This window comes from Lycium ferocissimum, chromosome 9 (genome assembly GCF_029784015.1).
Source record: "Lycium ferocissimum isolate CSIRO_LF1 chromosome 9, AGI_CSIRO_Lferr_CH_V1, whole genome shotgun sequence".
Taxonomy (NCBI): Eukaryota; Viridiplantae; Streptophyta; class Magnoliopsida; order Solanales; family Solanaceae; genus Lycium; species Lycium ferocissimum.
The window spans coordinates 39,334,463-39,349,503 of record NC_081350.1 but is presented as its reverse complement, the minus strand read 5'-3'; the positions used below and the strand labels follow the sequence as shown (position 1 = coordinate 39,349,503).

Here is a 15,041-nt window from a genome sequence, read left to right as displayed (position 1 = left end):
CTAACTCGAGTACCCGTGTTCAAAGGTCTGTGTCACTAAGATACTCCCTCATTCACTTTTACTTGTCCAAAGATTCTAAAAATAAATTTTCACTTTTATTTGTCACTTTTAGCATATCAAAATAAGATAATTTATTTTTTCCCGTTTCACCCATAATATTAATTACTCACTTTAAATTATTTTTTAAATTCAATAAAAATATCATCAATTAATATGTGTAAATTGATAAATTATGCACTTTATTTATTATTTCTGAAGGAGCGTGCAAAGTTAAAAGTAGACAAGTAAAAGTGAACGGAGGGAGTAATTTAAAAACGAGTAGAACACTAACATCCAATCCATGTCATCCAACAAAACGAGTATTCTTGACGGAACAACAAATGCCACCACGAAGTAATAACAGTGTAGAAAACAACAAAATGTCCATTCTAATGTGGACATCTGTCTGTTCCTCAATTGACAACTGATGTCCAAACACAAATTATTATATCATACTAATAACTAAAGCAACACTCTCCCTAAAACCCCACACCAAAGGGATTCACACTAGAGAGTCTAATTAGATCTATCTGAAAGATCAGTTCACCATATTCCCCCAAAGAAAATGGAGATTATGAAAAGCAGAATTGGAATATTAAAACAAAGGATAAGACCACGTAAGTAGGTTTACGTGTTGATACAATCGGAAAGTGGCTTTACGCCATTGGTTATTGTCTCCTGTGGGACAGAATATCTTTGCTTATGTTCCACGCAATTATCTACAGCTCTTCCATTTTCCAATCACTTTATACAAAGTGTCAAATATGGTCTTCCCTCTAGTCTTTCCATGTTGAAGAAGTAGACTACTCGTGGAAGCCTTTATTTTTATTTTTTTCCTTGACTATAGTATTCCGACCATTTTACGCGTATTTTATCTACCAAAACTTGAACAAATAAGATGAATTCATTGAGTGTTTTTATTTTTACTGAATTTGAACCTTAAACCTCATGATTCTCAACCTATCGCCATGCCACACTCGTGAATTTGACTCCTCTTTAAAAATCATGTATGATTCATCCGATTAGAGGTGCGAACAAAGTCTCACATTAAAAATTGATAAGAAGGAAAAGCTAGACATAAGATGTAGTTATATACTTAATTTGGTATGAAGTTTTTCCGAGAATATCGTGCAGACGTGATCCAAAGCGGATAGTGTGGCATCATATTAAGTGTATCATTGGATTGACTTAGTCTAATAACAACAGGGAGATGACTCAGTTCCTATTATCCCTAGTACTAGTACAGTGATATTCCAAGGAAAAACACTAGGACTTGTCACTATACTCACACACGAAAAATATGTTGTTCAAACTGTTTAAAACTAGAAAAACTGTGAAAAGGTTAAAAGCGATGTGGTATCTTAAAAGGGTTGAAATTACCATCTTTGTTTAACTTGCGATTCATAGTATGGCCTTATCCGTTCTATAAATATCCATACGAGATGTTATATCTTATAATATCAACATATAATCAAAAGAGAGTTAAATATTGGTTAAGCTACTAAAAAAAATCATGATGATAACACCGAATCTCTCCAAAACTGAACTTGTACACCCTGGAGATTCAGTTTACCTTATAAATCCTATTAAAGGAATTACAGACTCACTCTGCAAAAGAACAAAAAATCCATATCCCTTTCTCTTTTTATTCTCCGTGTCATTGTGTTAAGAGGATAAAAGAAAGAGATTAAACAACAAGTGTACCATATAGGCTATAGCGGGCCAGTAAGATACTACGGAGTACAATATTAACACACCAGAGCTGGACACCTAGTCTTTATTTTAGCATTACTAGAAAACACTTAACGGCCCACCAAATATAGACAATCGTGTATATATTTTAGTAGACGTCTTAGTATGAATCGTGCAACCTTGAAAACCACAATAGAAAACAGAGGAAAACATGTCTATGAGAGAAATGCCTCCAACAAACTCAGACATTTGGGCTCAATCTATGTCAAGCAGTCTTAAGAAGTGCAAGGACAACATGCGAAGAAGGTTCAATGATGAGCAAATTAAGTCATTGGAAAACATGTTTGAGACAGAATCAAGGCCTGAACTGAGAACAAAACAGCAATTGGCAAAAAGACTAGGCCTGCAGCCACGACAAGTTGCTATATGGTTTCAGAACAAGAGAGCTAGATCAAAATCCAAGCAACTTGAATTGGAGTATAGAATGCTTCAAATCAGTTATGAAAAATTAGGTTCCAAGTATGAATTACTGAAGAAAGAGCATGAATCCCTGCTCACCCAGGTAACTTTTATTACTTTTTTCTCCGTTTTGGGTATGTGTTGTGGGCCAAGAAGTTCAATTGAATTTCCTTCCTGGAGGAATTATACTGTGCAGATAAAGCAAAAATGAACTTCTGGACATGAGGGAAGATTCTGTTTAATTAAATTCTCAACAAAAACAACTCAAAGATACTTTTAACACGGTGTGATATTGTCCGTTTTAAACTAAATCTGTATAGTTTTTCCCAAAAGCCTCGTACCATTAAGAGTATCACTATACCTTATATGTAGTTTTTTTTTCTTTTCAGCTATCATTGTAGATTTTATTCGCACGCCCAACAGATTCTAGTGTAGTGGCAAAAGAGATTCAAAAGTTGTTTTATGTTACTAGTTTACATCTTGTGTGTGACATTCTAATATTTTTTCGAATCTCTTTGTATGAATAACTGGCTCCGCCACTATTAATGGTAAAAGAGCTAGAAAAGCTAACAGAATTGTCTCTTTATCTTTACAGTTGCAGAGACTAAAAAAGTTAACTGAAGATGGTGGCAATGAAGAGATTGAGAATGAAGGCAACAAATTAGAAACCGAGGTGAAGCCAGAACAGTTTGTACCAGAAACTTGCAGCCCTGAATTTGGCTTAACTTTGTGTGAAGACAGCAGGGGAATTGACTATTTGGGACCAGAATCTGATATTTTAAACATGGCACAAATAGCTGATGGTTTATCAGAGATCGAAAACGAATGCAGATTCGAGTCAAGAACGTTTCTTGATGATTCTGCTTGTAGATCACCATTGTGGGAATTTTAGTGTTACAATTTTCCTGCTGTTACAGAACCATTTTGTCAGTAGAACTAAATGACTCTAAACAAATGAGTGGTGGAATAATGAATCAGTAAACAATCATATAGTAAGTAAATGCTTCTAGTTTTCACTGTTTAAAGGATAAGCTTCTTGAAGAAAACTATTTTTTCAGTCTTGATGACAAAACTAAGAAAAAACAGAGAGGTTGCAAATCTGAGTTAATTCAAACTGCACTCAAAGGTAGGGCATTCCCATTTTTATAGAAACTTCTGTACTCAGTTTTATCTCAGAATCAAGTGACGATCCAAATTGATATTCAAAATGCACATAGGCCATAACATATTCTACAAGGTAAAACAGACAGGTGAAAGAATCTCTGCATTAAAAAAAGAAGCTGTTTAATGAGATCAATACTTCCAACTAACTTTTGCCAATTTGGGAAAATTTTCCGCAACATGATGACCTTAACTACGTTTTCGCGTCATTTCATTCCATATTATGTCATCAACCAAATCTATACCTTTGTTTTCCTTTAGTTTTCATATCATCTCATCAACCAACATTATCACACTACTCAAATCCATGGAAGCAAAGCTCAAGATAGGTTTATATCATAAGTAACGCGTGCTCGAAGATGGGCTATTACATTCTTCAAACTTAAAATTTTGGTCCTAGGATTTATAATCACATCTATGTAAAAGCTTAGACGACTATGAATACTTATTCGCTTTGTTTTCTCTCTTCAAACTTAAAATTTTGGTCCTAGGATTTATAGTCCTAGGATTTATAATCACATATATGTAAAAGCTTAGACGACTATGAATACTTATTCGCTTTGTTTTCTCTCTTCAAACTTAAAATTTTGGTCCTACGATTTATAATCACATATATGTAAAAGCTTAGACGACTATGAATACTTATTCGCTTTGTTTTCTCAATTTTCCAAGTTGCTTCCACACTCAAGAGTGATTCCTATGTACGATACTGGTTCATAGGAGGACAGAGAGGAAGCTAGTCGGTCAATTCTGCCCATGATGAATTGTAGAATGATGACAGTGTTAAAATTGACGAGCTTGTAAATTGCCAAACTTCTTAGGTAAAGAGGTACAGAAATAAAACACATCCCACATTGAAGAGAGGAAACATCCCACAAAACAAATATAACATCCAACCCTAGAGTGAACCTCTCACAAAAAGGTGAACTTACTCTTGGGTCCACAAGTTTAGCCTCACACTTCATTGTGCGAGTCGCAGAAAAAAAAAATCCAATTTTCATATTTTGATTCTGATAGTGATTACGGTTAGGATGTAAATAGAATATATATTGCATGTTTCAACATAAAGTTGAGCTGTTTAACTGGAGTAGATCTTGGCACGATATAGAAAAGAAAACAGAGGAAAAGAATAGTCAAAATGGCTTGAATAAAAGCATATATAAAACTATGTGACCAACAACAAAATCTAGCGCATTAAAGAATATGAAAAGTAGCTCAAAAACTTTGATATAGCGCAAACACAAATCCATCAATGTTTAGGGTAATTTGAACGGGTAACACAATAATATATCTAATCAGTTTCACAAGGATCTCAAAATTAGCAACTAAAAGTTGACAGGAATTCAAAATCACCATCTACTTGATCTTCTTCTTAGGCCTCAACTGCAAAGCAAATAAATGATAGATGTTAAAGTCTGCAGTCACTGATCAGAGTAACATAATGTGTCTCAAAGAGTTTTATGAAATGCACCTGGTTACTGTGCCCACACTTCTTCTTGCGGCAGTTAACAGCACGTGGATGCAAACGAGCATAGCACCTATAAAAATAAAGGAAAACAATATATCAAATAAGAGTTGTTAGTAAAAATACAAAACTTTGGTTGTCCAGCTTTATCCTACGATCCTTTAAAATAAAGTAAAAGTAAAATGGCTAAGATATTTCATAGTTATTAGCGACCACACTAGGGCAGAGCAGAATGCTTCAATGTTTGATCAACGTTAGCTAGGATCCCATAACAAAAACTCATAAACAAACCAAAACCTAAATATTATGATACAAGAGTAAACCACATATATAAATATCGAGCAAGTTTACAGGGTCTACATGTTATTTTATTTGAAGAGGCTTTTATATACGTTCAAACCACCTTCAGCATGAAACTTTACCAAATGTACGAAATTTGACTAAAGTGAAGGGGTTATGAACCAAAGCTAAAGGGAGAACACAGAAGTTACTGGAAGTTACAAGAGCAGCCTAAGTGCTAAGGGAAGATGACTAAGGCCTGCCTTTAACACTATAATTACAATGTGGCTTACAGAGTTTACATGTTGCTTCATTGAGGTGTTATTGATAGCACAAATTTTGAGTTTTTTTAAGGAGGACCACGGTCAGTGGAGACCATTATGATCTATTATTAAACTACTAGGTAACATTCTGGAGATTCAACTAAGTCACTACTCCTGCTGCTTATGACCATCATGGCTGGAGATTCAACTGAGTCACTACTCCTGCTGATTATGAAAGCAGGCTCAAATGATTAACAAGGAGTTCACTCACTAATGACTGCTTAGTGCTAAATAACATAAACGATCTGGGGACTGAAGAGGTCAACTTTCAGGCCAGCTCTAAATCATTTTTTGGCTACTCCACTCAAAGATTTATGTAGGGTAAAGCATGCAGGTTTAGAGAGTGGATGATAGAGAAATTAAACGGGAGAGGAGGCATGGCAGCAAATCATGTGACATGGAGCCCAGTGGAACACTGGTAAATGAGATTAATAACCATCCCCATTGTACCTCAACCATGGGGAGAAACCGGGGAGAGAGTGCCACTTGTATTCGTGCTAGGTATTTTTTCCTCCTCAACTAATTAATCTATCAAACTGATAATTTCACTTCATATTCATGTGTTGAATCATTATTTCTTTTCAAAGGACACATTTTGTTAAATCCCATAGATGAAAAGTTAGTGGACACTGATCAACCTTGCTAAAGAGTAAATATTCATTTACCAAGATAAATTTATCCTAGACAACAGGGGAAAAAAATTATTTGACGGAGAAATTTTCTATTCGACAGAGAAAACCATAACAGCAGGAGAGATTCAGCAAGGTTCCTTTCGATTCTCCAGAGCAAGAAATTTAAACTATTTAACCTTTACATGAAGTTCCGGACGCCTTGGAATTGCGAGCAACTCTAATCTGATTAGAGTTTCATTTCAGAACAAAATAAAACTCTAATCGAGCTTAACTAGATAGTGCACTAATATTGGAAAAACAAGTGCTACTATAATCAATACATCACCGAAAGAGGAAACTATATATAAAGGGATCAATCAGAAAGACTTACTTGCGGCAAATCATCTTGTCCTGATTGTACTTCCTAGCCAAAGCCATCAAAGATGGCTCAATGATTCCACCACGAAGCCTCAGCACCAAATGCAGAGTAGACTCTGCAATTTTCCACATCAAAAATAAAGAACCATGAGGCATAACTATAAGCTAATTTAGCAATAAAGCATACTTCTCAATAGAAATACTAGCAATAGCCCATAAAAAGGTATCAACTTTCAGCTAAATCAACAATAACCCACAAAAAATCCATCAACTTTTAGCTAGATTAACAAGCAATCTAAGAAACAACAGAAAGACTGAACCTTTTAACAATGATGGCACTGTCACGCCACTCCAACTACATAAAGACTAATAAATTAAAATAACACTAAGCTCACAAAATTTAAGAAAGAAACAGTTGGCGTTGAAAAAAAAAACATACCTTTCTGGATGTTGTAATCAGCAAGAGTGCGGCCATCTTCAAGCTGCTTACCAGCAAAAATCAACCTTTGCTGGTCAGGTGGAATTCCTATATCACAATACACAAAATCATAATAAGCATATATATTCACTTATGATAGAAAAAAGAAAAGTGTATATGAAGTTTAATAGAGAGTAGAAAACAAACCTTCCTTGTCTTGAATCTTGGCCTTGACATTGTCAATAGTATCACTGGATTCAACCTCAAGGGTTATCGTTTTACCAGTCAGAGTTTTCACGAAGATCTGCATTTTTCTCTGCCCCTTACTTACACTCTTCTTCTTCTGTGCACTTCTTTCTTATGTTAACGATTTTATATGTAGGGTTTATAGTCAACCCGTTGGGCTTGGAATGTTTCTTCATAAAGGCTGGGCTTTTGGGTCCGTTAAGAGTTGGCCCATTTTTAAAGTTTGCTTTATACTTATCTAGTTACTGCTTATCCTTTTTATTTTTAACCAAACTTCTTTTCTTTTTTTTTTTTTTTTTTTACTATTTAGATTTTCAAGAATCTGTTGGATAAAAATATTTCAGAAAATGTTCTCGGTATCTAATTACTTGAGGTCGATCCTTAGAGTTTAAGCATTGATCTTTTATCATATTTATCGCTCTTCGCAAGTTTAGCACTAAAATCACCTTCTTAAGAAGAAAAGAAGAAGACAATAAAGAAGAGTTTGAAGAATAAGTAAATTCTAGGTTTTATCAAGTATTGGGACAAGAAATAACAACAATTTAATGATGAATACGTATAATATTGTATCCATTATCTTTTTTCTCACGGCAGGTTCTTGGTTCATCTTTGATTTTTGTCTAAGGAAATGGACCATCATTATTTGGACTCCAAAAAAAAAGTAATGATGGAGCAAGTTTGTTATCTTGGTGAATATATATATATATATGATAATGGACTTCAACATAATTTATGTCTTACAATCACATAAATAAATTTACAAAACTCAATTAGTTTATCTTATCTAAGTACTTTGTTTTTTTTAATTTTTTGTTTAAGGGTTAGAAAGAATGTAGGTTCATTTCTTTCTAATTATTACAACCTCTAATCAATTAGCTTAAAGATACTTCTCTTCTATTTATGGAATATAGTTTTTTTTCTTGCTTTTTTATGTCAAGCAATATGTGATAAACATATTGACTAACTATAAGAAAATCTAATAAGGCATACATATAACGTAAAATGATATTTCGCTGAGCGGTGAATTATTAAAAATTACATGACAAGTTTTTGACGATATTAATGAACACTAAAACAACTTGAGTGTAGTTAATTTTTGAATTTTTTTTTTTAATATCTGGAATTTAATTTGAAATATAACTTTCTAAATCGTATGTAGTTTGTATTTTTCTTTAAATGAAAGATAAAAACGATTATTTTTTACTATAAAGAGGAATTAATTTAGGAGTAATTGGAAAGCCTTAACTATTAGTATAGATTATTTTCAGAGAATATGAATATGGATTGGAACGGGTAAAAATTAAATTCAATAGTTGTGAAAGAAAGTAGCTATAAAAGTTAGATTTCAAACTTCTTTTTCTACCCTAAAAGTTTGTTAAAGAATCACTTTAACAACCTTTAATTATCCTTTACATGCAAGAGGAATATTACTTGACTAGAAAAATAAAGGAGGGGTATTAAAAATTGACTAGATAAAATATGTCTCCACAAAAATATCAGTCTACATATTGAAGGAAGTACAGACATATTGTAAATAATTTGATTAATTTACGATTAATTAATTCCATTTGGCGTTGGACGTGTGTAATATTATTGATGTGAATTAATTTATTTTGTATATAATATATAAATCAAATCATATTCTTTTTTATAAGATTTATTACCATTATATTTATTAAAATCATGCACTTTACTTTAAGGATGTTTTGGTTATATTATCTGCACTCTCATCCAAGTATTAACCTCTTGCGTATCACCAAAATTTTTCCTTTTCGCTTTTTGGTAGAGGAGGTGTATCAAGTATCAACACACTTGCTCTTACAGATTTTTGCTCGACTTTATTTTCTATGAGACTATGAAATAAACTAAACTAATAAATCAAACGTTTTTTATGCCAAGTATGCTAGTCACATTTTCATACTAGATAACAAACTTTGTATTATATTGTATTATTGGAATCATATATACAAACCAAAAGATCCATATTTAAGGATGTTTATGGATATATTATCTTCACTCTCATTTTTACCAAGTATTCAATTTTCTAAAATATTTTCATAAATAAGTACTATTTTTTTATTCCAAAAATGACAAATTTCTTTTCCATTTTAGCAATTTGTTCACTTACGGTTACTGAAGGACCACTAATTAAGGTTAAGTCACATCCTAATTAATACTTATCAGTTTCTCTTTCATCATCATCTTTCTCACTAACTAAGAAATTAGTTTACGAATGATTCTTTAACATGTACATATCCCCCTCTCTTTCATCATTAATTTTTCCAAGTAATTAAGGAATTCATTTAACACTAATTATCCCTAAGTTCTATATTTATACCATGACATAATATCTTTATTATACCATCAATGTCTTTTATTATATCATGTATATCTTTATTATACTGTATATATAATTAGATATACACACATAAAATGGTGTAAAATTATATTTTTCTTCTAAATATACTTTCAATAAATTTAGATATATTCAATAAATTTGTTATATCAAAAGTTTTTAATTTTTTTTTTACATATATAAATTTATATTTGTAATATATGCTTGGTATAAAACTTTTCTATCTAAAATATACAAACCAAAAACTTTATATCTAAAATAAACTATGTATTTATGTTATAAAAATTTATACTAAATATACCATGTATTTTATGGTATAAATATAGAATATGACAAATTCAAATTATTGTTATATTTCTAGTACAATTTTATGGGATATAAAGGTTACCATTGTATATTTATGGAATAAATTTGCTATATTGAAGTGTTTTTTTATTAAAATATAAATATTTATTTATAGTATATGTAAGATATAAATGGAACGTAATTGTGGTGAGAGGAGATATTTTTGAGCAAAAAAGTAGGAAAAAAATCAGTTGGTTTGTTAGTGCTAGCAGTAATGGAGAGTAATTTGTTATGGTTCTAACTCTTTAACTGCTACCTGTTAACACAAAGTATGGGGCCTTTTGAAATAGATTGGGCTTAAAACTAGCTTTACTGCAAGCACCACAAGGGCCGAAGTAGGATCCATCCCTTAGAAAGCAAAAATAAACACCTTTAAGTACTTAACAACTTAAACAAGCTCAAATTTTGTTCAGATTCTAAAAGGCCATTTTCTCTTGCATTTTGGATAATGCCTTCTCGAGTTGGCTCCATTTTTGTTCCAACGATCCGTTGTAGCCAATCGACATTCGCACTAATCCCGGTGAAATCCCGGCCAACTCCTTCTCTTCGTTGTTTAGTTCGCTACTCGTGCTAGAGCCCGAGCACGACATGAGTGTCTCGTAATAGCCCAAACTTACAGCCATGAACCCGAATTGTGTACAGTTTTGCAAGACATTCATCAAACGGTTAGCGCGTTCCTCGGTTTCCATGTCCACACAGAGAATTCCTCCATAACCATAGTCTTTATTAGCCATGGACTTGAGAAGGGCATGATCTGGATGGGCTTCAAGGCCCGGATAGATAACTTTGAGCCCAAGTTTGGTCATTCTTGTAGCATATTCCAAGGCCCGTTTACAGTGTTCTTTCATTCTCAGGCCCAAATGAGGAAGTCTTTCTGCAAGTTCAAAGGCCACCTTGGGGTTCATAGTTGGGCCCAATAGCATAAGAGACCCTTGATGAAGATCCATCATAGAGTTCACTAGACTTGCTGGCCCACAGACAGCACCTGTGTGATTTTACCAAATTAAGCATTATCCTCAATTCCTCATGACCTTACCTAACCAATTCTTTAATCAATTTACTTTACTCCAAAAAGAAATCCTATTGTAGATTGTCAGCAAAATATTCATTAGGATCCATGTAATCACAGAACAAGATCAGATCTGTCGTGTAAAAATGTTTATCCTCGTTCTGATAACCGATTATTATGTTAGAAGAGATTATGCAGACAAAATTGCCCCAAAGAATCTGGAACAAACAAAAAGAATGTTATGCTCCATCTTTCTTAATTGTGTCTTTCGTATGGTTTAGTCGATAATCTATATAATAATGGTCTTTTCAGTTCAATGTTTGTAGAAGATGCTAGACAATGTTTCAAGATAGCTACACAATCAATAAAAATAAAATAAGACCTCTATTGAAATAATTTGAAGATACGGTAGGATTATAGTATAACAATTTTAATTCCGCATTACGAAACTTAAAAGTAATAGGTTCAGATCACATCAAAGGCTCTATTCCTACTTATCTCTCTTTCTCGTTATTTAACCAAAGAAAACAAACATATTTTTTGGTAATTTGAATATGAACTACTTCATATAATTAAAAAGAAAATGGATAATATAACGTACTATCAAGATCAACTGAATCTACGATGTCTTATATATTGCTCTATAGATACGAAGGAATATTCCTGTGCGGATAGAGCTAAAATATAACAAGACAAAACTAAAACAATTATGAAGACCCCATTTCTGGAGAGTTCACTTTGCTATATGCAGAAGCCACGAGTTTGTTATTTAAAGTACAATTTGTTTTGCGCGGATTGGCCTTCATTTGGGGTGGTCTTTAATTTTTGCTCTTCAAATTGGAAGTCTTTAAGTTTTCTTTCCTTTCTGTCACGAGGTTGTGAGTTAAAATTTCAATAAAATTTTAAAAAAAAAAAAATCGCAAGGCAAATGTTTGGATTCGTAAGGCAGAATTTTGCAAAATTCTACATTAAGGCAAAGTTTTGAAGGCAAAACTTTACTTTACGATTTGTTTTAAAAAATTTGACTGAGCGAAGGTTCGAACCCGAAACAAAAAGATTTTTAGCGAAGGGCAAAAGTTAAAGACCACTAATTTGAGGGGCAAAAGTTAAAGACCACTAATTTGAGGGGCAAAAATTAAAGACCACCCCCAGCGAGAGACAAACCTGCAAATTACCCTTTAAAGTAACCAAGCCAGAAGGATGACAAATACTGATACTGATAAGCAGGACAGGATCTAGACATCTGATTGCGGATTCACGTGGAGTCAATAACTTTTGCTTAGACATGGTAGTTACTAAAAAAAATTATTAAATATTTATAAATATTTGATTGTAGACTTATTTATAATAGTATTGTATTAATTTGAAGTCGTTGTAAAAGTTCATGAACTTAATTTAATAAACCTGATAAGGACATTTAACAATAAATAAGTTGGAACACATGTGATCACCTTCAACTTCAAGTAGGTACTTGTCAATTATATCACATGTACATGCACTACTATAGAGCTTTAAATTTTGGTTTTAGTTATTAAATTTGTAATTAAATTTCTATGTATAAATAATAATTTTTTTTTCTAAAATCTAAGTAAAAGCTACAAGCTTGAACCGTCTCAATTAATATAGAGCTTGTGTGGATGGGCTTATAAGCATAATCCTAATTTATGGCTTTAATCACAAATGCTTAAAAACACTTTTTTACCTTACTCAAATAATACAAAATAGTAGTTAAAAGCTATTCTGGCAGCACCTAAATAAGCCAATCCAAACAGGCTCATAGTTATGGCCTAAGTTAAATGTCGTCACGTATAAATTGAATAAATAAATAAAAGAAGTGGAGTATTAATGACTTCAGTCTAAGGAAAACCACACATGTGATGTCACTAAACACTAAGGACGACAAAAACTATAAAAATAAAATAAAATCAAACCTGCAATGATGTCAGCTCCACCGCTAATATACTTTGAAATACTATGAACAACAACATCAGCACCTAACTTCGCAGGTGACAGCACCATCGGAGCAAAAGTATTGTCTACCACCACCGTTACACCTTTTTCATGCGCTAACCTACTCAGCTCCGGCACGTTAGCAACCGTCAACGTAGGATTTGACACTGACTCAAAATACAACACATTTGTTTTCCCTTCAATTATTGCTTCCTTCACCATTTCTAAATCCTTTATGTCCACAAACGACGTCGTTATGTTACACGCCCTTGGCAAGAAATGTGTCAGCAAGGCGTGGGTCCCACCGTAGAGAGTACGAGAACCCACCACGTGTCCACCTGCAGAGGATGATGTAGCTTATTAGCTGCGGTTCCACTGAATTTAATAATTTGACACTAAATACTGTAATAGTAAATTTATTTGAAAAATATTAAACAAGTGTTGGATATAAATAGTTTATGTTCCAAAAAAGTAGAACTTTAAGGATCCGATGGCCATAAAAATTAGTTTTCCAGACTAATTTTTTAATTTATTTAAAAATTAGGTTATGACCGTGAAAATTCTGAAAAAGAGCTTATGACATGTGTTTCAACCCACTTTTTGCCTTTGAAGCAGTATTTAAGCACATTTAGGCATGAAATTGCAAAAAGTAAAACTAAAAACGCAACTCTATCTAACTTCAACTCCATAAATTTTAAATAAAGTGAAAAAAATATTGAAATATATGTCCAAACGCCTACTAAGTTAATTTTTTTTTAAAATAATAGTATTTGAAGGTAAAGTTGCAGTTGAACATACACTAACTTGAAAAAAAGAACAAATTTTTTGTGATTGAAAAAAACAATTCTCCACTTGAAAACTCATTTTTAAAAAACCAATTCGATATAAAATTAAAAATTATCTAAAAAATTTTTGATAAAAGGGAAAAAAATTAAAGAACAAATGGCTCCTAAAAGCCACCACGTGTCCACCTGAACTGCACAGCTGTAGCATCACAGAAGATATCGCCGACATGCCGGAAGCCGTACAGTAAGCAGCTTCGGTCCCTTCAAGCGCCGCCATAAGGCGTCCTAGGTTAAGCACGGTCGGATTAAAATGACGACTATATATAAAAAAATCACGGTCAGGACCAAATTCGCCGGAAAACATACGACGCATCGTTTCAGGTTCCATAACTGTGAACGTGGCAGATGCTTCGATGGACATGTTAACGCCGCCATGTTCGCCGAATTCGTGACGAGCATTGGCTAACGCTGCAGATGGATCGTCGTGTGTTAGTGATGATGATTTTGTTTGTTTTTTATTCATGAAGAATTTGTCGTCGTGATGGTCCCAGTGATCATCGGAACCTGATGATCGCTTCTTGTTGGAAATCTTAACCATGTTGGTTTGGTTCAATGCATCTGCCATATCTAAGTAGAGATTTTGGTGGAGAGAAAAATAACATATAAAGTAGATTTGGGAGATTTGTGTGTGTGTGTGTGTGAGAAAATTTAAGGGGAGAGGGGAGTCATTATATAATGGAGGAGATGTGTAAAGATAATTAAAGCAAACAAATTAAGGGGAAATTAGGATTAAAAAAAGTTGACTAATTATTTTATTATGTAACTAACATGTTATGTAATGTACAATTTTACATTGACCAAACGAAGAATATTTATACTCCATGTTCTAAGGTACTCCCTCCTTATAGCACCGTTTGACTTGCTCAAAATTTAAGGAAATTTATGGTCTAAAATGAATATTTGGTATTCGTGTGGTTATAAATCATTTCATTAAATTGAAAGGAAAATTTTAAAGTTATGTTGTTTTTAATTATAAAAATGTGGCATTCTTTTTTGACAGACTAATAAGAAAATGGTGCCACATAAATTGAGACTGAATGAGTATGTATTACTTTTAATTTCGCAAGTATTACTTTCTGAAGCTAATTTGGATTAGATTATTCAATATTTAAAATTTAATAATTCAAAAATTATATAAAAAATATTACTTAAATTGTTATTCTTCTCATAGTAATATTATGCAAACTACATTTTAAATATTTGGTAGAGGTTATACAGTTTGAATCTAAAGAGAGTTACAGATATTTTAGGAAAAGGGGGTATATTGTGTATTGATTGGTTAATAACATGCTAAACATCCAAACTTTAAGGAACACTAGGGCATATATTATAGTAGCAAAATTGAATTGGTAGAACGAATCTACCCGTCCTTCCGACCACGTTGGATAAAGTACGTACTTGGTAAATAATACTTGGAAGTATTACATTCAAAAAAATTCACATTTGACTATATTTAGGATTCTGG

General features: G+C 32.8%; 3 protein-coding genes across 3 annotated transcripts; 1 reads left to right on the top strand and 2 right to left on the bottom strand.

The window, feature by feature from the left end:
- The first annotated feature begins 1,594 nt into the window (after positions 1 to 1,594).
- On the top strand, positions 1,595 to 3,202 carry LOC132069499 (homeobox-leucine zipper protein ATHB-12-like). The gene is made up of 2 exons (XM_059462839.1): positions 1,595 to 2,293; positions 2,786 to 3,202. The coding sequence occupies exons 1-2, from the start codon at positions 1,943 to 1,945 to the stop codon at positions 3,080 to 3,082; spliced, it is 648 nt and encodes a 215-aa protein (XP_059318822.1). The 5' UTR covers positions 1,595 to 1,942; the 3' UTR covers positions 3,083 to 3,202.
- Positions 3,203 to 4,553: 1,351 nt separating this feature from the next.
- LOC132030712 (ubiquitin-ribosomal protein eL40 fusion protein) lies at positions 4,554 to 7,162 on the bottom strand. Its single transcript, XM_059420446.1, has 5 exons — positions 7,033 to 7,162; positions 6,847 to 6,933; positions 6,421 to 6,523; positions 4,823 to 4,889; positions 4,554 to 4,734 (listed from the first exon to the last, which is right to left on the bottom strand). The coding sequence occupies exons 1-5, from the start codon at positions 7,133 to 7,135 to the stop codon at positions 4,708 to 4,710; spliced, it is 387 nt and encodes a 128-aa protein (XP_059276429.1). The 5' UTR covers positions 7,136 to 7,162; the 3' UTR covers positions 4,554 to 4,707.
- A 2,961-nt stretch (positions 7,163 to 10,123) lies between these two features.
- Positions 10,124 to 14,230, bottom strand: LOC132030710 (methionine gamma-lyase-like). Its single transcript, XM_059420444.1, has 3 exons — positions 13,703 to 14,230; positions 12,713 to 13,069; positions 10,124 to 10,757 (listed from the first exon to the last, which is right to left on the bottom strand). The coding sequence occupies exons 1-3, from the start codon at positions 14,139 to 14,141 to the stop codon at positions 10,189 to 10,191; spliced, it is 1,365 nt and encodes a 454-aa protein (XP_059276427.1). The 5' UTR covers positions 14,142 to 14,230; the 3' UTR covers positions 10,124 to 10,188.
- Between the last annotated feature and the right edge of the window lie 811 nt (positions 14,231 to 15,041).